At 45.0% G+C, this 23,923-nt stretch overlaps 1 protein-coding gene across 5 annotated transcripts in view; it reads left to right on the top strand.

Moving 5' to 3' along the window:
* DENND6B (DENN domain containing 6B) overlaps nt 1-23,923 on the top strand; it is a 31,607-nt gene that overhangs the window by 2,104 nt on the left and 5,580 nt on the right. For 4 of the 5 annotated variants that reach the window (XR_012655565.1, XR_004372273.2, XM_032769979.2 and 1 more), the window contains 15 exons: nt 1,823-1,903; nt 4,194-4,299; nt 7,161-7,240; nt 7,479-7,541; nt 8,208-8,263; nt 9,154-9,276; nt 10,248-10,343; nt 10,474-10,568; nt 11,132-11,197; nt 13,518-13,582; nt 14,157-14,246; nt 16,907-16,960; nt 18,662-18,771; nt 21,489-21,591; nt 23,683-23,757. Coding sequence is in view for 3 of the 5 variants with exons in the window: in XM_032769979.2 (XP_032625870.2) it covers nt 1,880-1,903; nt 4,194-4,299; nt 7,161-7,240; nt 7,479-7,541; nt 8,208-8,263; nt 9,154-9,276; nt 10,248-10,343; nt 10,474-10,568; nt 11,132-11,197; nt 13,518-13,582; nt 14,157-14,246; nt 16,907-16,960; nt 18,662-18,771; nt 21,489-21,591; nt 23,683-23,757 (1,206 nt within the window). In the remaining 2 variants the exon portion in view is untranslated. Of the gene's footprint in view, nt 1-238; nt 344-1,822; nt 1,904-4,193; nt 4,300-7,160; nt 7,241-7,478; nt 7,542-8,207; nt 8,264-9,153; nt 9,277-10,247; nt 10,344-10,473; nt 10,569-11,131; nt 11,198-13,517; nt 13,583-14,156; nt 14,247-16,906; nt 16,961-18,661; nt 18,772-21,488; nt 21,592-23,682; nt 23,758-23,923 lie in introns of all 5 variants that reach the window. The other variant, XM_032769981.2, reaches the window with a different exon arrangement.

Here is a 23,923-nt window from a genome sequence, read left to right as displayed (position 1 = left end):
CATTCATGTGTTTAAAAACAAAATGTGAACGTGGATTTATTTTTCCTGTAAATAATTGTCCTGTTTGACTGGGAATAATCACAAAGGGGTAAATTTTCAGCATAAGGATTCCTATTCATTTTAATGTGAGTAGAGGGACATACTGCCGAGGATTTAACCTCTCTGTGGGAATAAAGATCAAGATATGATGTGTTGGAATGAGCAAGGCTGAAGGAGTGTTATTGCTCCGCTCAAACAGGGGATGAATGTTAGAGCTCTGGTGACCTAGAATAGCTTTCTACTATTCTGGAGTTGTGGTCTGTGTTTCTCTCTTGTACTGGCTAGTCCATTTCACACAGAGAAGGTAGGTGTGGGTAGGTACTGATTCTCCTGCTAGAGCAGGAGTTTGTCCTTACTTCCTCTTCCGTCTTCCCCTGTTTGGTGTCAGGGTGCCTCAGGTGCCTGTATGTAAGGTTTCTTAACACCAGCCATCATATGCCCTGGGGAGTGACTCGTGGTGACTGCTGCGCAGAGAAGGAATTCTGGGAATATTCTGGACACTCTCATCACCTAGTGCTCTTACAACACACACAATTGCATTGCTCTCCAGTCAGCAAGGGAAGGGGGCTCACTCAGAGATCGCACCAAGTGGTGCTAAAGAATTGCCAGGGGAGCAAGACTGCTAAAAAATTAGATGCTGCTCCTGGGAAAGTAATGCCTGATGTGTTATAAGTGCCATGGTCAATAGAACTCTGACACACCAAGGAATAGTTGGCCTGGTCCACTATGTTGGTAATTAGACTCCATCACTACCCCAGTGCCAGTTGTGGGAATGTAGGGATGTTGTAAATGCCAACTAGCAGTGAGGGATTTTTATCAAATCATGTGGGTTTTGGTTTTTTTTGCCTTACAAGCTCTGTCCTTCAGGTCCTTTGTCAAAGCTACTGTCCTACCTAAAGCCAGAATGGTATTGACTCAAGAGTTTGTCTGGAGAGAGTGCTATTGATGATGGAGGGCAGGCATTTCTTCCTCTCAGGAGATGTGTTGCCCCCTCATCACTCCAAGCTCGTCTTATCCCGAGAGTGAAGCTGGAAATGAGACAAGAGCTTGCTACATAGCAACAGGGAGTTACCAGGATTAGCTCACTGAGCAAGCCCAGCTGGTTTGTTTCAATGGGAACAGCCAGTAACCCTTTTAATAAGGGCCACAGATGGAATTACAGCAGTGGGTGTAGTACAAGGGGCTGAGTAACACCCTGGAGTTCAACTCCTTATGCTGCAATTGCGAGTTAAGTGGGCCCAGTCTCATCCCTACATGCCCATTTTATAAAATCTGCCATACAGTTTGTCATTGACAGTTATCTCCAAGAGAAGACCAGGCCTGGAGTAGTGGGGGGTGCTGTCATTCAGGGCTGAGGTGTACCTGCAGATCTCTGAGACGAGCAGTGGTGCGCAACATGCGGCCCATCAGGGTAATCTGATTGTGGGACACGAGACATTTTGCTGACGTTGACTGTCCGCAGGCAAGGCCCCCCCGCAGCTCCGAGTGGCCACGGTTCGCCGTTCCCGACCAATGGGAGCTGCAGGAAGCAGCGGGCCACAGGGATGTGCTGGCCACAGTTCCCATTGGTTGGGAACAACAAACCGCATCCACTGGGAGCTGCAGGGCACCGTCCCGGTGGATGGTCAACATCAGCAAAATGTCTCGCAGCCTGCAATCAGATTATCCTGATGAGCTGCACACGGGCTGCAGATTGCCCACCACTGGACTAGAGGGAGGCTCAAGACTGATGGCGGAGGTAGCATGTTCCTTGACAATGGTATTGTTGTCCTCTTTCTTGCAGCGGGAGTCAGCTCATTACTTTGGCTATGTGTACTTCAGGCAAGTCAAGGACAGCTCAATGAAGAGAGGTTATTTCCAGAAGGTGAGTATTGAAACTAGGTAACTTGCTGTTTTAAAGGAGTACCTAGCTGTAAAATGGCATCTATCCATTGTTCTTAACAATCTCACCATTCCCTTCAATGACACCAGAAATGTTCCTCAAGGAAACAGAAAGGACCACGGGGAAAAAAGCTGCAACAGTTGGACTACGTGGAAAGTGTAGTCCGAAACAAACTTGCCAGACACTTCCGTACTAGATAAATCATGTGACCACTGATTTACAGTCCATCTGTGCCATAAATTCCTGAGAAATCCCTGAAGGAACACCTCCCTTCCCATACACTCCAGCTTCAGGAGCACAGAGATGGTGTATTTTGTTGTTATTTGTATGATGGTACCGCCCACAATGTGCTGGACACTGTCCAAATGTAGAGGAATATACCACTGGTGCCTCAAGGAACATGGAATTTCAGACCAGTTGTTTTTCTCTAGTCTAGTGAAGGAAGATTTTTCCAAGTCATTGCAGTCATCTATTTCTCTTTCTTTTATCTTTATCCATTGAATTACCAGTTTTGTTTTGATCTTCCCATCAAAACTAAAGTGACCTCCTATTAAAGAGTTTGAACCAGAGGGGAATTAAAACTCTCGTTCAGAGACCTCTGCTTTACAATAGACCAGTCTGATAATTTGACAGAAGATTGAGGCTCTTTTGCCTCTATAATTGTTTTGTGCACTTTTCCTCTTCTATCCTGCTCTGTGCTCACACTCTGGAGTATCTTCCAAAGATCAGTCTTGTCTTAACACTCATCAGCTTGTCTCCCCAGTAAAATAATTGATCGGTCACTGAGAGAAAAACACTTAAAATCAGCGACAGAGAGTCCTGGTGCCACAGGACTCTTTGTCGCTTTTTACAGATCCAGACTAATACGGCTACTTCTCTGATACCTAAAATCAGGAGGATAATGGAAAATTGGATCGCACTGGAGAGTTTCAGTAAAACACCTCTTGCCATGCTAACTTGATTGCTTTTGCGAAAGAATTACAAGAGTAGAGGGTAATGTAAAAGCACTGGATCCAATACACTGTGCACTACCGCATTAGGCATAGCTGCACCAATACAGCTGCGCTGCTGTAGTGCATCTGATGAAGATGTGCTATCCTGACGGGAGAGCGCTTTCCTGTCTGCATAATGACCCCACCTCAATGAGATGCGGAAGCTATGTCAGCGGGACAGCGTCTCCTACCAACAGCATGGGGTGGGTATTGCTTTAAGTCGATGTAAATTGCATCGCCTGGGGGGATGGTTTTTCACACTCTTGAGCAACGTAAGTTACATTGACTTAAGTAGTAGTGTAGACAAGCCCTTAGATGGGAGTAAAACGGAAGGCTAGACCAAATGGCAAAGTACACCTCTACCCCGATATAACATGATCCGATATAACACGAATTCAGATATAACGTGGGAAAGCAGCACTCTGGGGGGCAGGGCTGTGCTCTCTGGCAGGTCAAAGCAAGTTCGATATAACACAGTTTCACCTATAATGCAGTAAGATTTTTTGGCTCCCAAGGACAGCGTTATATCGGGGTAGAGGTGTACTGAATTGGAGAAAGTGTCCAGGGGTTATTGAAAAGATTTGAGTTGGAATAATTTGAAAAGCAGAGTAAGCAGCACACTGAGGGGATACTGAATTGGAAGGTGGTATAAAAACCAATGACAGAGATGGTATAAAGGGACCCAGTGAGATTAGAAACATGGGCAGAAAAAGCAAAATGAAATTAACTTGGAAAAATGATCTCTCATTTCCCGTATTTTGTTTGTCTGCTTCAGTCTTCCACATATCACTTCCCTGCCTGGTCCCTGATTCCTGCTCTGCTGGTTTGTTCCCCTGTGCCTGGTCTCTAGCTCTACTCGGTACCCTCCTCCCTCAGGTAGCTTCCTGGTGTGCTTGCACTGGCAGCTTTGTACCTACTGGCAATCACTGGTTCTTTACACTGGTGATTTTTTTTCTGCTGGGCTGCAGACTCATCTCTTATGGTTGCAGTAGTCCCTACTGGAGGCTGCTAGACTGGCTCCTTCCACCTTACAACTGCTTCTACAGACATCCAGGCTCTTCCCTGAGCGTGGACACCTGGAGAATCCAGTACAAAATAACCATCAAGTGTTCCACAGACTGTGAGCAAGTGCACTGAAACGTCATCTTGGGCAAAATAGATTCAGCTTCTGGGCTCCTAGCAAGAGTCCATTGTGGACTTCCAGTGGGCAGAGTCTGGACACCTCTTGTAGATGGAATGCTAAAAGTGCTGACTATGGTGCTACTGTGTATCTATTTCAGTCTCTAGTGCTGGTGTCACGCTTGCCTTATGTGAACCTATTCCAATCTCTGCTGCAGCTGATTGCTCCTGAGTACTTTGACAAGCTGGAGCCGTGCCTAGAGGCAGGTAAGGAGAAAGCGTGGGCATGAGGGTTTTGTAACGGGGATAAAAATCTAATATTAGTAAATGTGGAGGCAAATAAGAGATGTATGCCATGGAAAATGGAAAACAAATTGATAAGAAAGGGTTGCAGAGCTTCACATTACTAGTGGGGAGAAATGTCAATTAGTTCCATTAAACAAATATATATATTACACACGCACAGCTGTTAAAAGACTGTTATTAAGGCTGGAAAGTCAAATGCTCAAAAGTTAGGAAGTGCAAGAATTAAGGTGGTCTGTGCAACCTTAATTTGGATCCTTTGTGTGGACGGATTATGATATAGTCTTTAATCACATGATCATACACTATTTTTTCCACATTCTCCCTGAGGCACAGAGAGAATAAGGTCAAAAGTATCCACTTAATTTCGCTTCCAGTTTGAGACACCTAGGACCCTATCTAATCAGAGTACTTCATGTTATATGTCACTATGTGTATTTAAAACACAGCTCCCATTGACTTCAGCTGCTATTGTGACAGCACAGGAATGACAGTCTCCCAGCTCTCAGTTATTGTCCCTGGACCTATATGGCCCCTAGGAGCCCACAGCTGCTATGCATAAGAACATAAGACTGTCCATACTTGGTCAGACCAAAGGTCCTTCTATCCCAGTGTCCTGTCTTCCGACAGTGGCCGATGCCAGGTGCCCCAGAGGAAATGAATCAAACAGGTAATCATCAGGTGATCCATCCCCGTCGCCCAATCCCAGCTTCTGGCAGATAGAGGCTAGGGACACCATCCCTGCCCATCCTGGCTAATAGCCATGGATAGACTTACCTTCCATGAATTTATCTAGTTCTTTTTTTAACCCTATTATATAGCCTTGGCCTTCACAATATCCTCTGGCAAGGAGTTCCAGAGGTTGACTGTGCGTTGTGTGAAAAAAGACTTCCTTTTGTTTGTTTTAAACCTGCTGCCTATTAATTTCATTTGGTGGCCCCTAGTTCTTGTGTTATGAGAAGGAGTAAATAATACTTGCTTATTTAGTCTCCACACCTGTTATGATTTTATAGATCTCTATCATATCCCCTTAGCCATCTCTTTTCCAAGCTGAAATGTCCCAGTCTTATTAATCTCTCCTCATACAGCAGCTGATCCATACCCCTAATAATTTTTGTTGCTCTTTTCTGAATCTTTTCCAAGTCCAATATATCTTTTTTGAGATGGGGCGACCACATCTGCACACAGTATTCAAGATGTGGGCGTACCATGGATTTATATAGAGACAATATTATATTTTCTGTCCTATTATCTATCCCTTTTTTAATGATTCCCAACGTTCTGTTCACTTTTTTTGACTGCCGCTGCACATCGAGTGGATGTTTTCAGAGAACTGTCCACAATAACTCCAAGATCTCTTGAGTGGTAACAGCTAACATAGACCCCATCATTTTTAAGTATAGTTAGGAATCTGTTTTCCAATGTGCGTTACTTTGCCTTTGTCAACATTGAATTTCATCTGCCATTTTGTTTCCCAGTCACCCGGTTTTGAGAGATTCTTTTGTAGCTCTTCACAGTCTGCCTGAGATTTAATTATCTTGAGTAGTTTTGTATCATCTTTAAATTTTTGCCACTTTACTGTTCACCGCTTTTTCCAGATCATTTATGAATACGTTAAATTGGACTGGGCCCAGTACAGATCCCTGGGGGACATCACTATTTACCTCTCTCCATTCTGAAAACTGACCATTTATTCCTGCCCTTTATTTTCTATCTTTTAACTAGTTACCATTCCATGAGAGAACCTTCTCTCTTACCCCATGACAGTTTATTTTGCTTAAGAGCCTTTGGTGAGGGACCTTGTGAAAGGCTTTCTGAAAATGTAAATACACTATATCCACTGGATCTCCCTTGTCCACATGTTTGTTGACCCCCTCAAAGATTGCTAGTAGATTTCTCTTTACAAAAACCATGTTGACTATTCCCCAACAAATTATATTCATCTATGTGTCTGACAGTTTTGTTCTGTACTATAGTTTCAACCAGTTTGCCTGGTACTGAATTCAGGCTTACCAGCCTGTAATTGCCGGGGTCTCCTCTGGAGCCCTTTTTAAAAATTGGTGTCACATTAGCTGTCCTCCAGTCATTTGGTACAGAAGCTGATTTAAATCATAGGTTACAGACAACAGTTAGTAGTCCTGCAGTTTCACATTTGAGTTCATTCCGAACTCGTGGGTGATACCATCTGGTCCTGATGACTTATTACTGTTTAGTTTATCAGTTTGTTCCAAAACCTGCTCTAATGACACCTCAATCTGGTACAGTTCCTCAGATTTGTCACCTAAAAAGAATGGTTCGGGTCTGGGAATCTCCGTCAGATCCTCAACCAGAAAGATCGATGCAAAGAATTCATTTATTTATCCGCAGTGGCCTTATCATTCTTGAGTGTTCCTTTATCATCTCGACCGTCCAGTGGCCCCACAGTTTGTTTAGCAGACTTCCTGCTTCTGATGTACTTAAAAAAAGTTTTTGCCATTACTTTTTGAGTCTTTGGCTAGCTGTACTTCAAATTCCTTTTTGGCCTTCCTAATTGTATTTTTAAACTTCCTTTGCCAGAGTTTATGCTCCTTTCTATTTTCCTCATTAGGATTTAACTTCCACTTTTTAAAGAATGCCTTTTTGCCTCTCACAGCTGTTTACTTTATTGTTTAGCCACGGTAGCTCTTTTTTGGTTCTCTTATTAGCAAGCAGAGTTAGATACCTTGTCCTGTAATAAAGACCAGCAGCAGTGGTGATATGTTCACAGGAGGATTCACAGAGACTACCTAAATCGGCTGCATTTGTCCCTCGGGTTAAAGTTTTGCCTTTTGTCCGTGTTTTTGCAGTGTGCAATGAGATTGATCAGTGGCCACCTCCGGTGCCAGGACAGACGCTAAACCTTCCTGTGATGGGAATTGTCATTCAGGTACTTGCTACTGCTATTCCACTCACAAATGCTCCAGCCACAGGCATTGAAGGACACTGAACCCGAAAGGTGGCATATTTCCTTTGTACTCCTTTGGATGTTAATGTTCCTGACGGCTCTAAATTCTTTCCCTTTGTTCCTAGTCTCTGCACATTTAGACATAAACAGGAAGTTTTCATGCCTGCTAGCTGAGCCCATCTCCCCAAATAACCTCTGTGTGTTCCTCTTTGTAACCCAGGTGAGAATCCCATCTAGGGTGGATAAACTCGGATCAAGTCCTCTGAAGCAGTTCAATCAGGAGGTGAGATGAAGAAGAGAGTTGTGTAAAATGGCCCAATAGCAAGCAGAGTCTAGATTGCTGAGTAAGAGAAGGGTACTGTAGAATTAAAGCTCTTTGGAGCTTGTCTAATGTGCTCCCTGGAACAACAGCTTCCTAAATATTCCTCTCGAGTGTTTTCACTCAACTCTTCTAACTCCCGCCGAATAAGAATGACACTAACCCCTGTCTGGGCAGAGAAATCCCTGAGTGATGCTGCTTCAGCCTCCTGGGTAATTTTACATCATCATTGCTCCTTGTTCTGCCATCTTAACCTCTGCCAGTAATCCCTTCTCCTTCCCTTTCACACATTTCTGGACTCTTAGCATGCACTGCCTTCCCTGATTATCATTTTCCCAAGCTCTGCTTGGATGCAGTGGGAAGGTTTCTTAGGCTTGGAAGGCAGGGGTTTTTGGCTGGCTCCTGGGGTAAGAAATGAAATTCTTACACCTCGACTGGCTCAGAAGTTTACCCCTGGTCAGTGCTGTCCACGTTTGCTCCTAGCTTGGCTCTCCAAACGTTATCTTTGAGCTTTTTGATGCTTTGGTACTTACTGTAGATGGAATGTCTTTCTGTAACTGAGGTGGGCAACTCAGAGTGACTGTGGTTTGTGCTAATTCATTAACTGCCTTTGTCCTCTCTCCCATTCAGAACTTGTTACCAGCCCCATTAGTTCTCCCCAGTGTTCATGAACTGGATCTCTTCAGGTGGGAGTTAGCTTCTCTCATTCTACCTCCTTCCTCTCTGCTCATGATGTTCTTTAACTGAGTGGGAGGTTGTGGGCATTGAGTGTGATCTTGTTACTTCTTGTCAGTAAAGTGCATCAGTCTGAATGTGGGGTTGGTAGGAGCCACACAGTGCTTAAGGGCATTGGGGAGCTTTGTAGTGCATGTATGGGCTACTTGTATGCACAACCACCTGGACCGTAGAGACAGGAATTTGCTCCTGACTTTGGCTGGGGATCAGCCTATGCCCTGGCAGATTGGTTACCCTGTACATTTTTAATGTAACTAATCTACTGTAGATCCTATTCTGATGTTTCTCAAACTGGAATCGCTGCTTGTCTAGGGAAAGCCCCTGGGGGGCCGGGATGGTTTGTTTACCTGCCCTATCCGCAGGTCCAGCCAATCGCAGCTCCCACTCGTGCTTCGCCGCTGCAGGCCAATGGGAGCTGCTGGAAGCGGTGGCCAGTTTGTACCTCGACCCACGCCGCTTCCAGCAGCTCCCATTAGCCCAGACCAGCGAACCGCTACACAAGCAGCGACCCCAGTTTGAGAAACACTTTCCTATTCCTTTTTACATGTATCTTATTTTGCTTAAAGTATATCAAATGAGCAGTGAGATCTATAGGGTAACTATATATTGCTTAAAATGTTTCCTTTTAACAGAGTTGAAATGGTTTACAGGAAGTGTGTGTGTGTGTGTGTGTGTGTGTGTAGTTACCTTGTGGAACTCTCTTCTGCAGGATATTAGAAACCCATCCTAGACCTTAAATGTGCAGATGCCGAGGAGCAGCTGAATGTGCCTAATACCAGAGTCTGTTCTTTTAGGAGCTCCATTTCTAGCCTTACCCTGTTATTCTCTCTTTCATGAACAGATGTTTCCAGACAGTGCTAATTCATATCCAGATGCTGTGGGAGCTGATGCTACTGGGGGAGCCAATAGTTGTAATGGCGCCATCCCCTACAATTTCCTCAGAAATGGTTCTGGCACTTACCAGGTAATTTGTTTGAATCGCAGGTGACTGTCACAGGATACTATTAATTCTCCTCCCTTTAGAACCACTGCTCTGTCCAATAAATTGCATCGGGTCTAATTTGTGTATGCAAGTACAATAGCTCCTCACTTAACATCGGTTAACGTTGTTTCATTGCTGATCAATTAGAGAACGTGCTCGTTTAAAGTTGTGCAATGCTCCCTTATAACATTGTTTGACAGCCACCTGCTTTGTCCACTGCTTGTAGGAAGAACAGCCCGTTGGAGCTAGCTGGTGGGGGTTGGAACCAGAGTGGACTGACAGCCCCCCATCAGCTCCCCACTCCCCTAAGTTCCCTGTGCAGCAGATGCCCAGCAGGCTATCAATTGCCCAGCAGTTCAGCTGTTGTCCATGTCCTCCCCCCCGACCCGCCATGTGGTGACGCCAATGCAGAGCAGGGCCACCAGGCCGGTGGGGGCTGATTTGTCCTGGGCTCCGCACCCCGCTAGGGATGGCCCTGTCAGCAGTACTCTTAGGGTATATCTGCACTTGGAGCTAGAGTGTGATCCCCGTCTCAAGGAGACTTACTTGCGCTAGCTCTGAGCCAACTCAGTAAACACAGAGTGTAGCCATGGCAATGCGAGCAGCAGCAGAAGCTAGTTGCCCTGAGTATGTAGCCAGGGGAGACCATAGGCACGTATTCAGGGTGGCTAACCCCTCCTGCCACTTGCGCTGCCATGGCTACACTCTACTTTCAGCTGCTGGCTCTGTCAGAGCTCGTGTGAGTGTGACTCCTCCATCTGGTAATGACACCTCCAGCTCGAATTGTAGACATGCTTCCAGTTTAGAGAGGGAGGGAGGGGAAATTCTCCTGTATGTTTCATCTGGCAGTGCAAAGCAGTGACCACTGGGAAACTGGCCTGTCCCAAAATTGTTCCTCTCCAACATGAGCTGTCTTTCGTGATGACTACAATACTCCTGTATTATTCTTGCAGCTGTCTCACCCCTCTTAAGTACTGCTGTGACTATCGTCCATATTTCACTATCCATGACAGCGAGTTTAAGGAGTATACCACCAGGACACAAGCCCCGTAAGTACCCTGGTTGAGCTGTGTGAAAGGAACCTCGAGACTCATTACTCAGTCAGCACAAGCTGCATGAAGGGACCTTGGGGGCACTGTTGCTCTGGATTCCGCTTTCATCTCAACCTTCTCTCTGTAGGCCGAACATTGTCGTGGGAGTCACAAATCCTTTCTTCATCAAAACGCTCCAGCACTGGCCTCACCTTCTTCGGATCGGGGAGCTCAGAATGTCAGGTAAAGCTCTAACTCAAGCTCGTCTTTCTGCATTAGACTCAGAGGTTGATGGTGAGCTGGCCCATGTAGTGGTGTCTCAGCCACAGTTTCATGTGCACATCACCACCTCTCTGTGGATTGGGGACTCAGGGTAGTTCAGGCTGCTAGCCTGGGAGCTGAGGTGACAGCAGTAAAGGCAAAGTCTTAAGAAAATTACAACAAAGTTAGTTTTTCTTTCTTCTAAGCTTTAAGGAAATGGAAGATGGAAGGGAATAGGAGAGAGATGCTTGGTAGAGAAACACTGGTTTTATTTTCTGAAAAGCCAAGAGCGCTGCTGTAGGCTGGGCTGAGGAGTTGTTCTCTACATGACTCGTTATTACCTTTTTCCTGTCACCACCGTGGACTGGCAGAGGCAGGTCTGAAAGCTCCCTTAGCAGCTGGCATACCAGCGCTAGCTCAGGATTCACTTCACAGTTTGGCATGGATGGTCTAAAGTGCAAGTCCTTTCACATGTGTGCTGTGGCTGTGAGGCTAGAAGTGCTGCCTTTATAAGCTGGTACTAGACACTGTGTGTCTTTTCACAGGTGACTTACCCAAACAAGTCAAGGTGAAGAAACTAACCAAACTGAAAACTCTGGACACTAAGCCAGGTAATTCCCATTTAACATCAGATTTGGTTAATTGCGTTTATCCTCCCTCTTTGCTGAGTTTGAAGGCTTTGCAGCAATGCATGTGTTGTGGGCATTGCCCTCTGCCTCAACTGAGAGCAAGTCCGGGGCTGTAACTTCTTCCAGCTCCTCTGCTGCTGTGCAGTAATTCTTTACGGTTACGTGAGTGTCCTTCCTGACTTGCACTCTCCTGAGCTCTCCATTGTTGTTACTGGCCCATCTAAAGGCTTCTGATACAGAAAAAAATCACAGAAAACGTGGAAGCCCCTCCCCCCCCTCCAATCTGGTTTTAGAAACCTCCCTGAGGAAGACTCTGTGTGACGAAGGAGAAGCCTTGGAGATGGTAGAAGCTGCATTAGAGGTTTCCCCCAGTGGTTGTTGGGAAGTACTTGTGTAGCCTGATGGCTCTGACTGGCTGAAGAAGGTGGAGTTTTGTGGGGCTGTTCTGTCTTCAGAGGTCTGGGGCTGGACTGAATCACCTGTCTATTTCCTCTCCCCCAGTGCGGCTACTCTTATCTCTGCAATGCAGTGATACAACTCAAGCTTCGTTTCTGCTTTCCTTAACTCACCCCATGCCTAGGCATTCCAGCTCACATGAAATAAGGGAAACTCAGAGCCCAGGTCAACTGACTCAAGCTCGTGGTGCTTGCCCTACAGGGCTGAAAATAGTAGTGTAGACACTTGGGCTCTGAGACCTCCCTTTGCTGGGTTTCGGAGCCCAGACTCCGGCTTGAGTGGGAACAGCTGCACTGCTATTTTTAGCCCCATACCACGAGCCTGAGTCAGTTGACTTGGGCTCAGAGACTTGCTGCCATGGGTCTTTTTTTGCAATGTAGACTTACCCTGAGTCTTCACAGATTTGCATGAAGTCTGGGGCTCTAGCCCCTTTGCAGTGAATTGGCATTTCTATGGAAACATCCGTTGGTGGGTAGGGACATGGGTAAAAGCATGTGCTGGGGAGTGAAGCATCAGAATGTTTCACTTGTATATAACTTTCCTTTAATTTTAGCATCTGGTAAAACCCACTATGGGTGCTGGTTGGCTTGGCCTGTCTCAGGCCAAATGAGTCCTGAAAGTGGCAAAAAGCACCCATGTCCATCTGCACCTACCGAGAAGACACTGCCTCATCCTCTCAGCCACAGACTTGGTCACAGTGATCCATGTGTTGGTGATAAACTCTCTATAGCTAATACACTAACAAAGCCTCTCGCTCTGAAAAATGCACTGCCTACCCACTTAGCAACAAGATCACATGCATACATTGTGATGGTGCCCTACGCTCTGCACTGGCTCCCGTTGACAGTCCAGTTCGTAGTCCCCTCTCTGGAACTGCCCCTAACTATCTGAGCAGTTAGCTCCCCCACCATGACCTCCCAGGACAGTTCTGTTGTATGGGTGAAATGAAGCTGTTGGCCAATAGGGAGAGGCTCCTGAGGTAAGAGACAGAACTTTCAGGGGAGCTGGGCCTAGACTTGGAGAATAGATCCGTCAATGGTTGTTAGCCACGATGATCAGGGATGCAATCCCATGTCCCATGTATCCCTAAACCGCCCACTGCCAGATGCTGGGACTCAGTGACAGGGGATGGATCACTCAGAATTGCCTTGTACTGTTCATTCCCCTGGAAGCAGCTGGCACCGGCCACTGTCAGAGACAGGTTACTGGGCTAGCTGGACCATTGGTCTGATCCAGTATGGCCATTCTTTTGAATTCATTCCTGCAGGAGATGAGGCCACAGGCCTTGGCATGCTCAGAACTCATGCTGAGACTTTGGATATGTTCTTGTCACAGACACACAACACATCCCCTTGCTCTCAGATGTTAAACCCTCCAATATAAATAATACAGGCTATTTAACCTGCAGGTTGGGAGTGGAGAGAAATTTATATCACTTCTGTTGAGTATTTGGGAGGCTGTCAGGTATAGTGAAGGGACTCATAAGTACCTAGGTAGGTAGATACAGCTATCTAACACCACTGAACTATTCAACTCAAGTCTAGTCCTGAGGTAATGCTGCTGGTTATGTGTCTTTTCCTGTCACATTTTTGGGGGAGGGGGTGCCCCGGGACAGTTAAAAGGTCTGTAAGGTTAGTCCTACTGTGAGTGCTGTTGTGGCAGCAACTCTTATCATTTTAGAAGGTTTCTGTCATTAAAGCTTTTTCTCTTCTAACTAGCCAGAGTTGAGATTGGAAAATTCACCTCCCCTGCCTGTGAACAAGGCTTTACTGCACAATGATGTGACCTTGAGAAAGTGGCGGCCGGGGGTGATTTGTTTTTAAGCATTTCTGTATTTTTAATCTAGGAATCTACACCTCTTACAAGACATTTCTGCACAAAGACAAAACCCTGATAAAGAGATTGTTAAAGGTGAGCATTTCCTGTCTCTATCCCCCATCCTGTAAAACGCTGCAGGAAAGCAGTGCTAAAGTCTGCATTAAACCATTGAAGCCCAAAGGAGAAATAGTACTGGTTTTCCCTTTGGCCCGAGGTCTTTGACTTCACCGTGACTCCAGTCATGGTTTAGTCCAGGCTATCCAAGTGTGGGTTAAAATTACTTGGACAGTCTTTTCAGGGTGGTGCTCTCAGAAGATTTTCACTTGATTGAGCTCTGGAGCCTAATGATATCTTAACCGTTAGCATTGTTAGCAAGAAAGGAGAAGGATGATCCTATTAGGCAGATTTAAACAATCTAGTCTATGTGAGTGGCATCTTACTTTAGTGTCACAAGTGAGTGGAGCTTGTATTATGGGCCAGGCTTGGGAGGGTGCACAAAATTATTCTTTTCTAGTCTGCCCCTTGACTGGCTACATGCAGCTGCAGTGTTTTGCTGAGAACTGCACACACTTGCATAGCCTCAGCTCTTACCTACTAAAGCTGCTGGTTGTTAAATGATATCTTCATGAGCCCTCCCCTGTGCGGTAACTTCACTCTCTACCTGCAGGGGATTCAGAGGAAGCGCCCATCTGAAGTCCAAAGTGCCCTTTTGAGGCGCCACCTGCTGGAGCTCACACAGAGTTTCATTATTCCCCTGGTGAGTAGGGGGTTGTTGATCTGTGTAGTGAAGGAGTATGGGAGGGATGAATAGCATATGCCTGAATGCTGGGTTCCACCTTCCCCTCTAGGTTATTCCACAAAGACAGGCTCTGTGCCAGAGCCCTGAACACCATCGTAGACATTTTAATTCTTCTTAGAGAAGAATAAACTTGTCTTCCGATTGGCAGGTTCTAGCTGGTTTGACTGATACTGTGCTTGGCTCTACAGTCCTGACACCCAGCACAGTGTTTATAGAGGGAACAAACCTTTTCTCCTGTACATGAATTAACTTCCCCTCTGATTGGTCTCTGACACCTATTCTGCCATCTTAGCCTGTATCCAGCTAAGAGATGGCAAGGGAGACTCTTACAGAGGTGAATGAGAAGCTAACCCCAGGGTTCCCATCAATTTTGATTGGAACAATGGGCTTAAATCCCACACACCAGTTTGAAAACTTCCCCTGCTGCGTGTAGTATTTAGTAGGGCTGTCAAGCGATTACAAAAATTAATTGTGATTAATCGCACTGCTAAACAATAATAGAATACCATTTATTTGAATATTTTTGGATGTTTTCTACATTTTTAAATATATTGATTTCAATTACAACACAGAATACCAAGTTTACAGTGCTCACTTTATATTTAATTTTGATTATAAGTATTTGCACTGTAAAAAAACAAAAAATAGTATTTTTCAATTCACCTAATACAAGTACTGTAGTGCAATCTCTTTATCATGAAAGTTGAACTTACAAATGTAGAATTATGTAAAAAACCCAAAAACCTGCATGAAAAAACAAAACAATGTAAAACTTTAGAGCTTACAAGTCCACTCAGTCCTACTTCTTGTTCAGCCAGTCGCTCAGACAAACAAGTCTGTTTACATTTGCAGGAGATAGTGCTGTCCTCTTCTTGTTTACAATATCACCTGAAAGTGAGAACAGGCATTTACATGGCACTGTTGTAGCCGGCATCGCAAGATACTTACGTGCCAGATGCGCCACAGATTTCTATGTCCCTTCATGCTTCAACCACCATTCCAGAGGACATGCTTCCATGCTGTTGACGGGTTCTGCTTGATAACAATCCAAAGCAGTGCGGATTGAGGCATGTTCATTTTCATCATCTGCGTCAGATGCCACCAGCACAAGGCTGATTTTCTTTTTTGGTGGCTTGAATTCTGTAGTTTCTGCATCAGAGTGTTGCTGTTTTAGGGATTTTGAAAGCATCCTCCACACCTTGTCCCCCTCAGATTTTGAAAGGCACTTCAGATTCTTAAACCTTGGTGTGAGTACTGTGCTATCTTCGTAAATCTCACATTGGTATCTTTGTGTTTTATCAAATCTGCAGTAAAAGTGTTCTTAAAATGAACATGTGCTGGGTCATCATCTGAGACTGCTATAACATGAAATGTATGGCAGAATGCGGGTGAAACAGAGCAGCAGACATACAGTTCTCCCCCAAGGAGTTCAGTCACTAATTTAATTTAATTAACACACTTTTTTTTAATGAGTATCATCAGCATGAAAGCATGTACTCTGGAATGGTGGCCGAAGCATGTGAAGGGGCATACAAATATTTAGCATATCTGCCACATAAATACCTTGCAGTGCCGGCTACAAAAGAGCATTATGAATGCCTCTTCTCACCTTCTGGTGACACTGTAAATAGGAAACGGGCAGCATTATCTCCCATAAATGTAAACAAACTTGTTTTACTTAGTGATTGGCTGAACAAGAAATAGGACTGAGTGGACTTGTAGGCTCTAAAGTTTTACATTGTTTTGTTTTCGAGTTCAGTTATGTAACCAAAAAAAATCTATATTTGTAAGTTGCACTTTCACGATAAAGAGATTGCACTACAGTACTTGTATGAGGTGAATTGAAAAATACTATTTTGTTTATCATTTTTACAGAGCAAATATTTGTAATAAAAAAATCAAGTGATCACTGTACACTCTGTATTCTGTGTTCTAATTAAAATAAATATATTTAAAAATGTAAAAAAGCATCCAAAATATTTAATAAATTTCAATTGGTATTCTGCTGTTTAACAGTGCAATTCAAACTGCGATTAATCACAATTTTTTTAATCTTGATTAATTTTTTGAGTTGATCGCATGAGTTAACTGCGATTGACAGCCCTAGTATTTAGTTCTTGAGGGTTCCGTCCCTACCATAGCATTTTTAAGAGCCCTGCCTGGATGGCTATTGCTTTACTGCAGAAGGTAATGGTTGCTGTTTTCAACCCCTTTTCTCTGCTTGCACCTGTGGTAGACATTCCAGTTAGAATCGCATTGGCTTCTCCATCTTCTTTGTTCCAGTGAGGGGAGTTGTGATGTTACAGGGTTTTCTGAGTCTCTCTCAGCTCCTGCTGTTGATTCCCTCCCATCAGATCTCATCCTGTGGGGCATTCTTAAAATGTCCACAGTAGCCAATTCTGATGTCCTAGCTTCCCGGGGCGGTGGGGATCCGGGGGGGGATAAGCAAATGAGCATTTGGACTTGTGGAAATCTACACACCAAAGAAGGGGAAAAGAGAATGGAAGGTTGTTCACTGAATGTTGTTTTGGTGGCTCTTAAAGCACAGCGTGACACCTAATGACCTTGGGAAGGGCTCTTTAATTAGTCTAAGTTCTGTTTTCACTACTACTCCATAGGAGCATTACATTGTGAGTCTGATGCCTCTACAGAGGGCCATTACTCCATGGAAGGTATGTCCAGTTTAATTTGATTTCCTTATAGAGATTTGGAATAGTTACACTTTTATGCTGATCATTCTCTTGAGAAATTGTCTCGAATGCAACAGACTGCTCAGATGTGGGAAAAGTACCCAAGGTCAGGCCCTCTAGAGCTCCTAGATCTGGATCACATGATCTTCTGAGAATGCCCAGGCCCTCCAGGACTTAGATCTGGGTGTGACATTATCCAGGATACAATCTAGAATGATGGACAGCTGTCCCCCCTCAGTTCTCCAATCTGGGTTGCCTTTTACCTTGCTTCGCTATGAAAGCAACCGCTCCTAGTGTGTCCACACGCAGCCTCCACCATGTAAATCATTCCCAGCTATACTGGATGAGTGCTATAGCTAGCCACTCTTGAATTACATTTCAGGGCAACACCAGCAAACTCCCAGCCCCAGACTTTCCACCAGAAATGAGCCTCTTGTATTGCTCAGAATCCTCCTGGACAATACAAGCTCATATGAAGTCTGTAATTTACTAATAGAAAATTATATGCACAAATCCTGTTATCCCAAATGGAGTTTCCCAAACATACTGGTTTAGATAAAACAGCAAAAATGTGTTAACTGCAGATAGATTTTAAGTGACAACGAGTAATGAGGCATACAAACAGAACTGGTTACAAAGAAATTAAAGGTAAAACCCAACTAACACCTAACTTAACAAGCTAAGTGAATACAAAGCAAAGGTCTCTCTCATCACATGTTCCAGCCGTCTCACTGGCTGAACCTCTTTCAGTCAGGGTCTGCTCCCCAGTCCAGTGCTGCTTCCTCGTTCTGCAGGTGTTGATGGATGCTGTGGGTAGAGAGCAGGGAGAAATGTTTTGGAGTGTCTGTCCTCTCTATTTATAGCCCTTTCTTTTGCACAAGAATCAGCTCCAGTTGATGTTCAGGAGACGAAGTCTGTGGGGTCAGAAACCCTAAGGTGCTTCTTTGTCAAAATGTAGATTTTTTTTGCCCACACCCTCTCTGCTGCCCAAGAGTGGCTACTTAATCAGGTGATGGTCCATTTGGTCTCATTGACACCTGACGGAGGCATTGGCTAGCTTTTGTCTCTGGAGAACTTGTCTGTGACTGCCCTCCAGAACATGCTGGAACATATCTCAATACATTATACAGTGGAATCTTACCTCTTTACATACAATGTTGCCAACCATTTTACCAGGACAGTCATGATCAGCAAATCAGGAGTTTTCAAATTATACCTTATGCTTTGTACAAAATTTAACACAGCCTTGGGAAAAGGGGTGAACAGAGGGGTACAGACTGTCACACTGGGTCATAGGAAAATCCAAGGGTGCCCAGCTTCAAGGAGCTCATCTCTCCTCCATCCCCCAGGTAGGACTGTTAAAAAGGATGTAGGAATCTGTGAAATACTATGGCCCACTCTCAAACTGCCCTTGTTGCAGGGACAGGATTGTTCCCTCTGAAAAGGGAGCTAGAATGAACATTGGGACAGATGCTTTCTCCTTGCAGTAGTTTTCAGCTCAGCAAAGCTGTTAGAGATCTGTAACGTAAACTCTCCTAGCAGAATTGTTTGAGATGTGCAGTTTCAGGCATGTGGTGGTTCTCCTAGATTTTCGGTGTATCCTGCATAGACTTTTCCTAGGAGCTCTGAGCCTCATTCCCAGTGCTGGGGGCTGCATTGCGATGTATTCTTTTTGTGGCACAGAATCCTCCCCAGATCCGTCCTTTCCGACAGGAGGATTTCATGAAGACCCTTGAACATGCTGGTCCCCAACTTACCTGTGTACTCAAGGGTGACTGGTTAGGCCTGTACAGGTAAGAATGTGGTGGTTGGTTGTCTTATCTCAGCAGCAGTAGGTAAAGAGTATAACGAACATACCTGCCAAATCCTGCCTTAGACTCATCAGGAGGAGGGAGCAGCTTCAAGGGAGAGACCACTCCCATTGAAAAGTATGATGCCAACAAGGAACTGACCAAGTTATAATGGGTGGGAGGAACCGCAAACAGAGCTAATCCTGCTTATGTATAAATAATATTTTAAATGACATGGAACTGTCAGGTTTTAGTAGGACTTTAAACTCTCCTGTTTCAGGGTTTAAACCAGTCCCTGAGTGTGATAGGTTTGGGGAGAAACTTCCCCAAAGGCACTTATTCCATCATTGTCCACTAGAGAGTTTCATGTACCTTGCTCCTGAAGCAGCTGGTTCTTGCCACCGTCAGAGACAAGGTACTAGCCTAGCTAGATCACGGTTCTGATCCAGTATGACAATCTTTGTGTGTTTGTACAGTACCCAGCCCAAAGGGACCCAGATGCTGATTGGGGCCTTTAGGTTCTATCTTGCTATAGATAATAATACAGGGTCTTTAGGGTCAAGTTTGAGAAGACTTGTATGAGGGTTCTCCCCATTATTATTCTAATGAAAAATTAGAGAGTTGCAAACAGAACAGAGCAAATCTTCACCAAAATCTGAGAGGGAAAACTGAAACCAGATACTCGTGGATAGGAGAAATACAGACGGCATTGGGGTCCAGATTATCAGAGCTATTTAGACCCTTTGAAATCAAGGAGTTAGGTACCTAAGTACCTTTAAAAATCTGAACCTGTTGCTGAAAGAGACCAGAAAGTGGACAGGCACATTATGTATGGATTTAGAACATAAGGCTGCAAATAAAGTCAGTGCAATTGTAGGTTAAATAAAGCAGCAGGAGAGTGAATAGCTGCTCTTTTTGCAGCTTTGGTGTGACAATAACTGCAATATTCAACTACCTACTTACCAGAAAAATATTGGTAAATAGGAGAGAGTTCAGAGAACATGATCAGGGTCTACAGGGCAGAATCGTGTGTGCTCTGCAGTTCTTAACTGTGGAACTTTCTGCATAATCCATCCCTCAGCACAGAACAGTGCTCCAAAACCTAAGCTTGAATTTATAAATAAAAATAAAAAAGTGTTTTATGGCAGCACTCAAAGGCCTCGGTTGAGATTGAGGCCCATTGTGCTGGGGCTCTGAGCCTTTATAGGGTTACAAAGAAACCTTTAAATGCATGAACTGAGTGCCACTGATAGAGTGCTGTCTGCTTGAATCCGCAAATAGCAATTTTTTTAAGGCTATAATGAAGGTCTGAAATTCTCCGTTCTTAACGGGGGATAAACTCTGAAACGTGGCAGTGTAGATCTCAACAGTGTTAGCTGATTACTTTAGCATGAATATCCAATTAATCTGCATATCCCATAATCACAAACTGCCTCCTACTGTCTACGCCTTCTCAGATGTCCCTTCCCAGCTTCCGTCTGACAACCTCGCCATGTCATTTTTCATTCGAAGTCTGAAATTCTGCAGCACCCTGAAAATTAAAAATGATGGGGCTGTGTAAAACTAATGAGCTGTGCTAATGCTTCATTTCCATATTTCATTCAGTAAAAACCTCCATTTGTAAAAATAAATAACTAAATAAATAATCACCCATCGGCTGCACCGTGGAGGGCTGCAGCCTCCAAACCCTTGGCTACAGTGTACACAAAGCCTTGTTTATAAAGAGAGAAAAAGGCCTAAATGTGTGGAGTTTAGCTCCATGACAACAATAAGTGTTTAATGCAAACGCCAAGAAGGGAGGGGAGTTGCGGTGCAGAAGGACGGAGCTAAGATGGTTAAACTGAGAGGGCAAGTTTAAGATGATTAGAAAACACACAATAGCGCTATCCTGGACGTGGCTGTGGAGTCATTTCCCCATGGAAAGACCAGGAGCACCATTTCCTGACACACTGGAAACCAGACTGGGCAGAATTGTAGAAAATGAACATAAGGAGTCTGTGGTGGGGCCAAGAATAGAACTCAGATCTTCTGTGTTCTAATCCAGTGCCTTAACCATAAGACCATGCTCCCTGCCCAGAGGTGGGAAGCACTCACCATTGCCTGCCTCAGGGCAGCCAACTCACCAGACACTAGCACCTACATATTGTATGAGAAGCCAACTTCTGAGACTAAGAATAAATCAGGCCATTGATATGAGAGGTTATGGAGGGTGGGGTCAGAAAGAGCCTTCTCCATAGCAACCTATACTTGACTATAACAGGGTTTAAGACTATAACAGGGTTAAAAAAAGAACTAGATAAATTCATGGAGAATAGGTCTGTCAGTGGCTATTAGCCAGGATGGGCAGGGATGGTGTCCCTAGCCTCTAGTTTGGCAGAAGCTGGGAATGGATGACAGGGGATGGATCACTTGGCAATTCCCTGTTCTGTTCATTCCCTCTGGGGCACCTGGCATTGGCCACTGTCAGAACACAGGATACTGGGCTAGATGGACCTTTGGTCTGACCCAGTATGGCTGTTCTTAAGTTCTAACCTATCCACGTCCCTAATTACACTGAACCAGGGATTGTGTGTCCCCTCCAACATCTCTGTGTTGGAACCACCTTTTCAATGGATGAGAAATCGTAGGAGTACTGAAGAAACCAGACAGCAAGTACCATTCCCCGGAGCCCGGTCCACTCTCTCTCTCCCCCCCTCTCAGTTTCACGTCTTTTCCTGCAGACGTTTCTTCAAGTCTCCCAACTTTGATGGCTGGTACCGTCAGAGACACAAGGAAATGACCCAGAAGCTGGAGGCCCTTCACCTGGAGGCGATCTGCGAGGCGGTATGTTCCGACAAAAGGGGGTGAAAGCAAATGCAGGGATCCCTATACCTGGGTGTCATTACTGGTGATGGGGGATGCCCACTGTCACGTTCTGATTCAGCACTCCTGGAGGGGGGACTGCACTCAGGTATTTGGGGAACATCCACTCCACATCCCAGTCACTGCCTGAATCTCAGTGCCTGGGCATCCAGTTTGGGGTCAGACCAGCCTTCCCAGGAGCCAGCACAAACCCTGTTCTGCCTCCTGCTGGCAGCCATTTTAATTCTTTAGGCGCTTCCAGAGCCAGCTGAGTTCGTGATCAGATGCCTCTCTGCCTGCTTGATTCCTTCCTGGGAACTGAAATAGACAGGATTCATAGATTCATAGACTCTAGGACTGGAAGAGACCTCAAGAGGTCATCGAGTCCAGTCCCCTGCCCTCATGGCAGGACCAAATACTGTCTAGACCATCCTTGATAGACGTTTATCTAACCTACTCTTAAATATCTCCAGAGATGGAGATTCCACAACCTCCCTAGGCAATTTATTCCAGTGTTTAACTACCCTGACAGTTAGGAACTTTTTCCTAATGTCCAACCTAAATCTCCCTTGCTGCAGTTTAAGCCCATTGCTTCTTGTTCTATCATTAGAGGCTAAGGTGAACAAGTTTTCTCCCTCCTCCTGATGACACCCTTTTAGATACCTGAAAACTGCTATCATGTCCCCTCTCAGTCTTCTCTTTTCCAAACTAAATAAACCCAGTTCTTTCAGCCTTCCTTCATAGGTCATGTTCTCAAGACCTTTAATCATTCTTGTTGCTCTTCTCTGGACCCTCTCCAATTTCTCCACATCTTTCTTGAAATGCGGTGCCCAGAACTGGACACAATACTCCAGTTGAGGCCTAACCAGCGCAGAGTAGAGCGGAAGAATGACTTCTCGTGTCTTGTTTACAACACACCTGTTAATGCATCCCAGAATCACGTTTGCTTTTTTTGCAACAGTATCACACTGTTGACTCATATTTAGCTTGTGGTCCACTATGACCCCTAGATCTCTTTCTGCCATACTCCTTCCTAGACAGTCTCTTCCCATTCTGTATGTGTGAAACTGATTGTTCCTTCCTAAGTGGAGCACTTTGCATTTGTCTTTATTGAACTTCATCCGGTTTACCTCAGACCATTTCTCCAATTTGTCCAGATCATTTTGAATTTTGACCCTGTCCTCCAAAGCAGTTGCAATCCCTCCCAGTTTGGTATCGTCCGCAAACTTAATAAGCGTACTTTCTATGCCAACATCTAAGTCGTTGATGAAGATATTGAACAGAGCCGGTCCCAAAACAGACCCCTGCGGAACCCCACTTGTTATACCTTTCCAGCAGGATTGGGAGCCATTAATAACTACTCTCTGAGTACGGTTATCCAGCCAGTTATGCACCCACCTTATAGTAGCCCCATCTAAATTGTATTTGCCTAGTTTATCGATAAGGATATCATGCGAGACCGTATCAAATGCCTTACTAAAGTCTAGGTATACCACATCCACCGCTTCTCCCTTATCCACAAGACTCTTTATCCTATCAAAGAAAGCAATCGGACAGTTCCGACAGCAACTCCCTAGAGCACATTTCTCAAATTGCAAAGCCTGCTGGGATTGTGCCAGTGCCCCTGGTTCCTGCCGAGTGCATGGTCTGAGTGCAGTGCCCCAGGGCAGCACAAAAATCCTACGCCCATCTCCTTTTGGCAGCTACATGTGGACTCTGAGCACATGGCAAGAGGAATGTGCAGGAATCCTGGCACTGACCTGGAGTAAGAGAACAGAGACCATGCAAAGCTGTGTATTGCCACATCCTCCCTGGACTCTCGGGTTGGCTGGGAGCGGATAGTGTTGCCACAGACAGAAAGCTGGGGAGGACATTGTCCTGTTCAGCCAGCCTGGAAGCCATTGTGCTGCATGCAGCTCATGCAAATACCTAGGCTTGAACATAGCTGTGCAGAGAAGGACCTTCTGTCCCCACCCCTGCCTCAGTACTAGGCTTTGCTTGGGAGATAGCTCTGAGGGGAGCTGCTGTATGGAAGTTGATTCCCTTAGGAGAACTTTTCTTCTCTTCTTGTAGAACATTGTGGCCTGGATGAAAGACAAGTCCGAGGTGGAGATTGTAGACCTGGTTCTGAAACTTCGTGAGAAGCTGGTGAGTTTCCTCCTACTGCTTTGGTTCCTATGGGCATGGGCCCTTCTGGTGGTGAGTGGATCACACACAGTGTATAGGAGACGGTGTATTCCTGCTGCTCCTCTCTGAGTCAGCCAGGGAGGTGTGAGCCTCCCTTATATATGCTAGAAAAAGGACCTTACAGTCC

Source organism: Chelonoidis abingdonii, chromosome 1, assembly GCF_003597395.2.
Source record: "Chelonoidis abingdonii isolate Lonesome George chromosome 1, CheloAbing_2.0, whole genome shotgun sequence".
NCBI classification, from domain to species: Eukaryota; Metazoa; Chordata; order Testudines; family Testudinidae; genus Chelonoidis; species Chelonoidis abingdonii.
The sequence above is the reverse complement of the archived record's forward strand: the minus strand, read 5'-3'. Positions and strand labels throughout refer to the sequence as shown.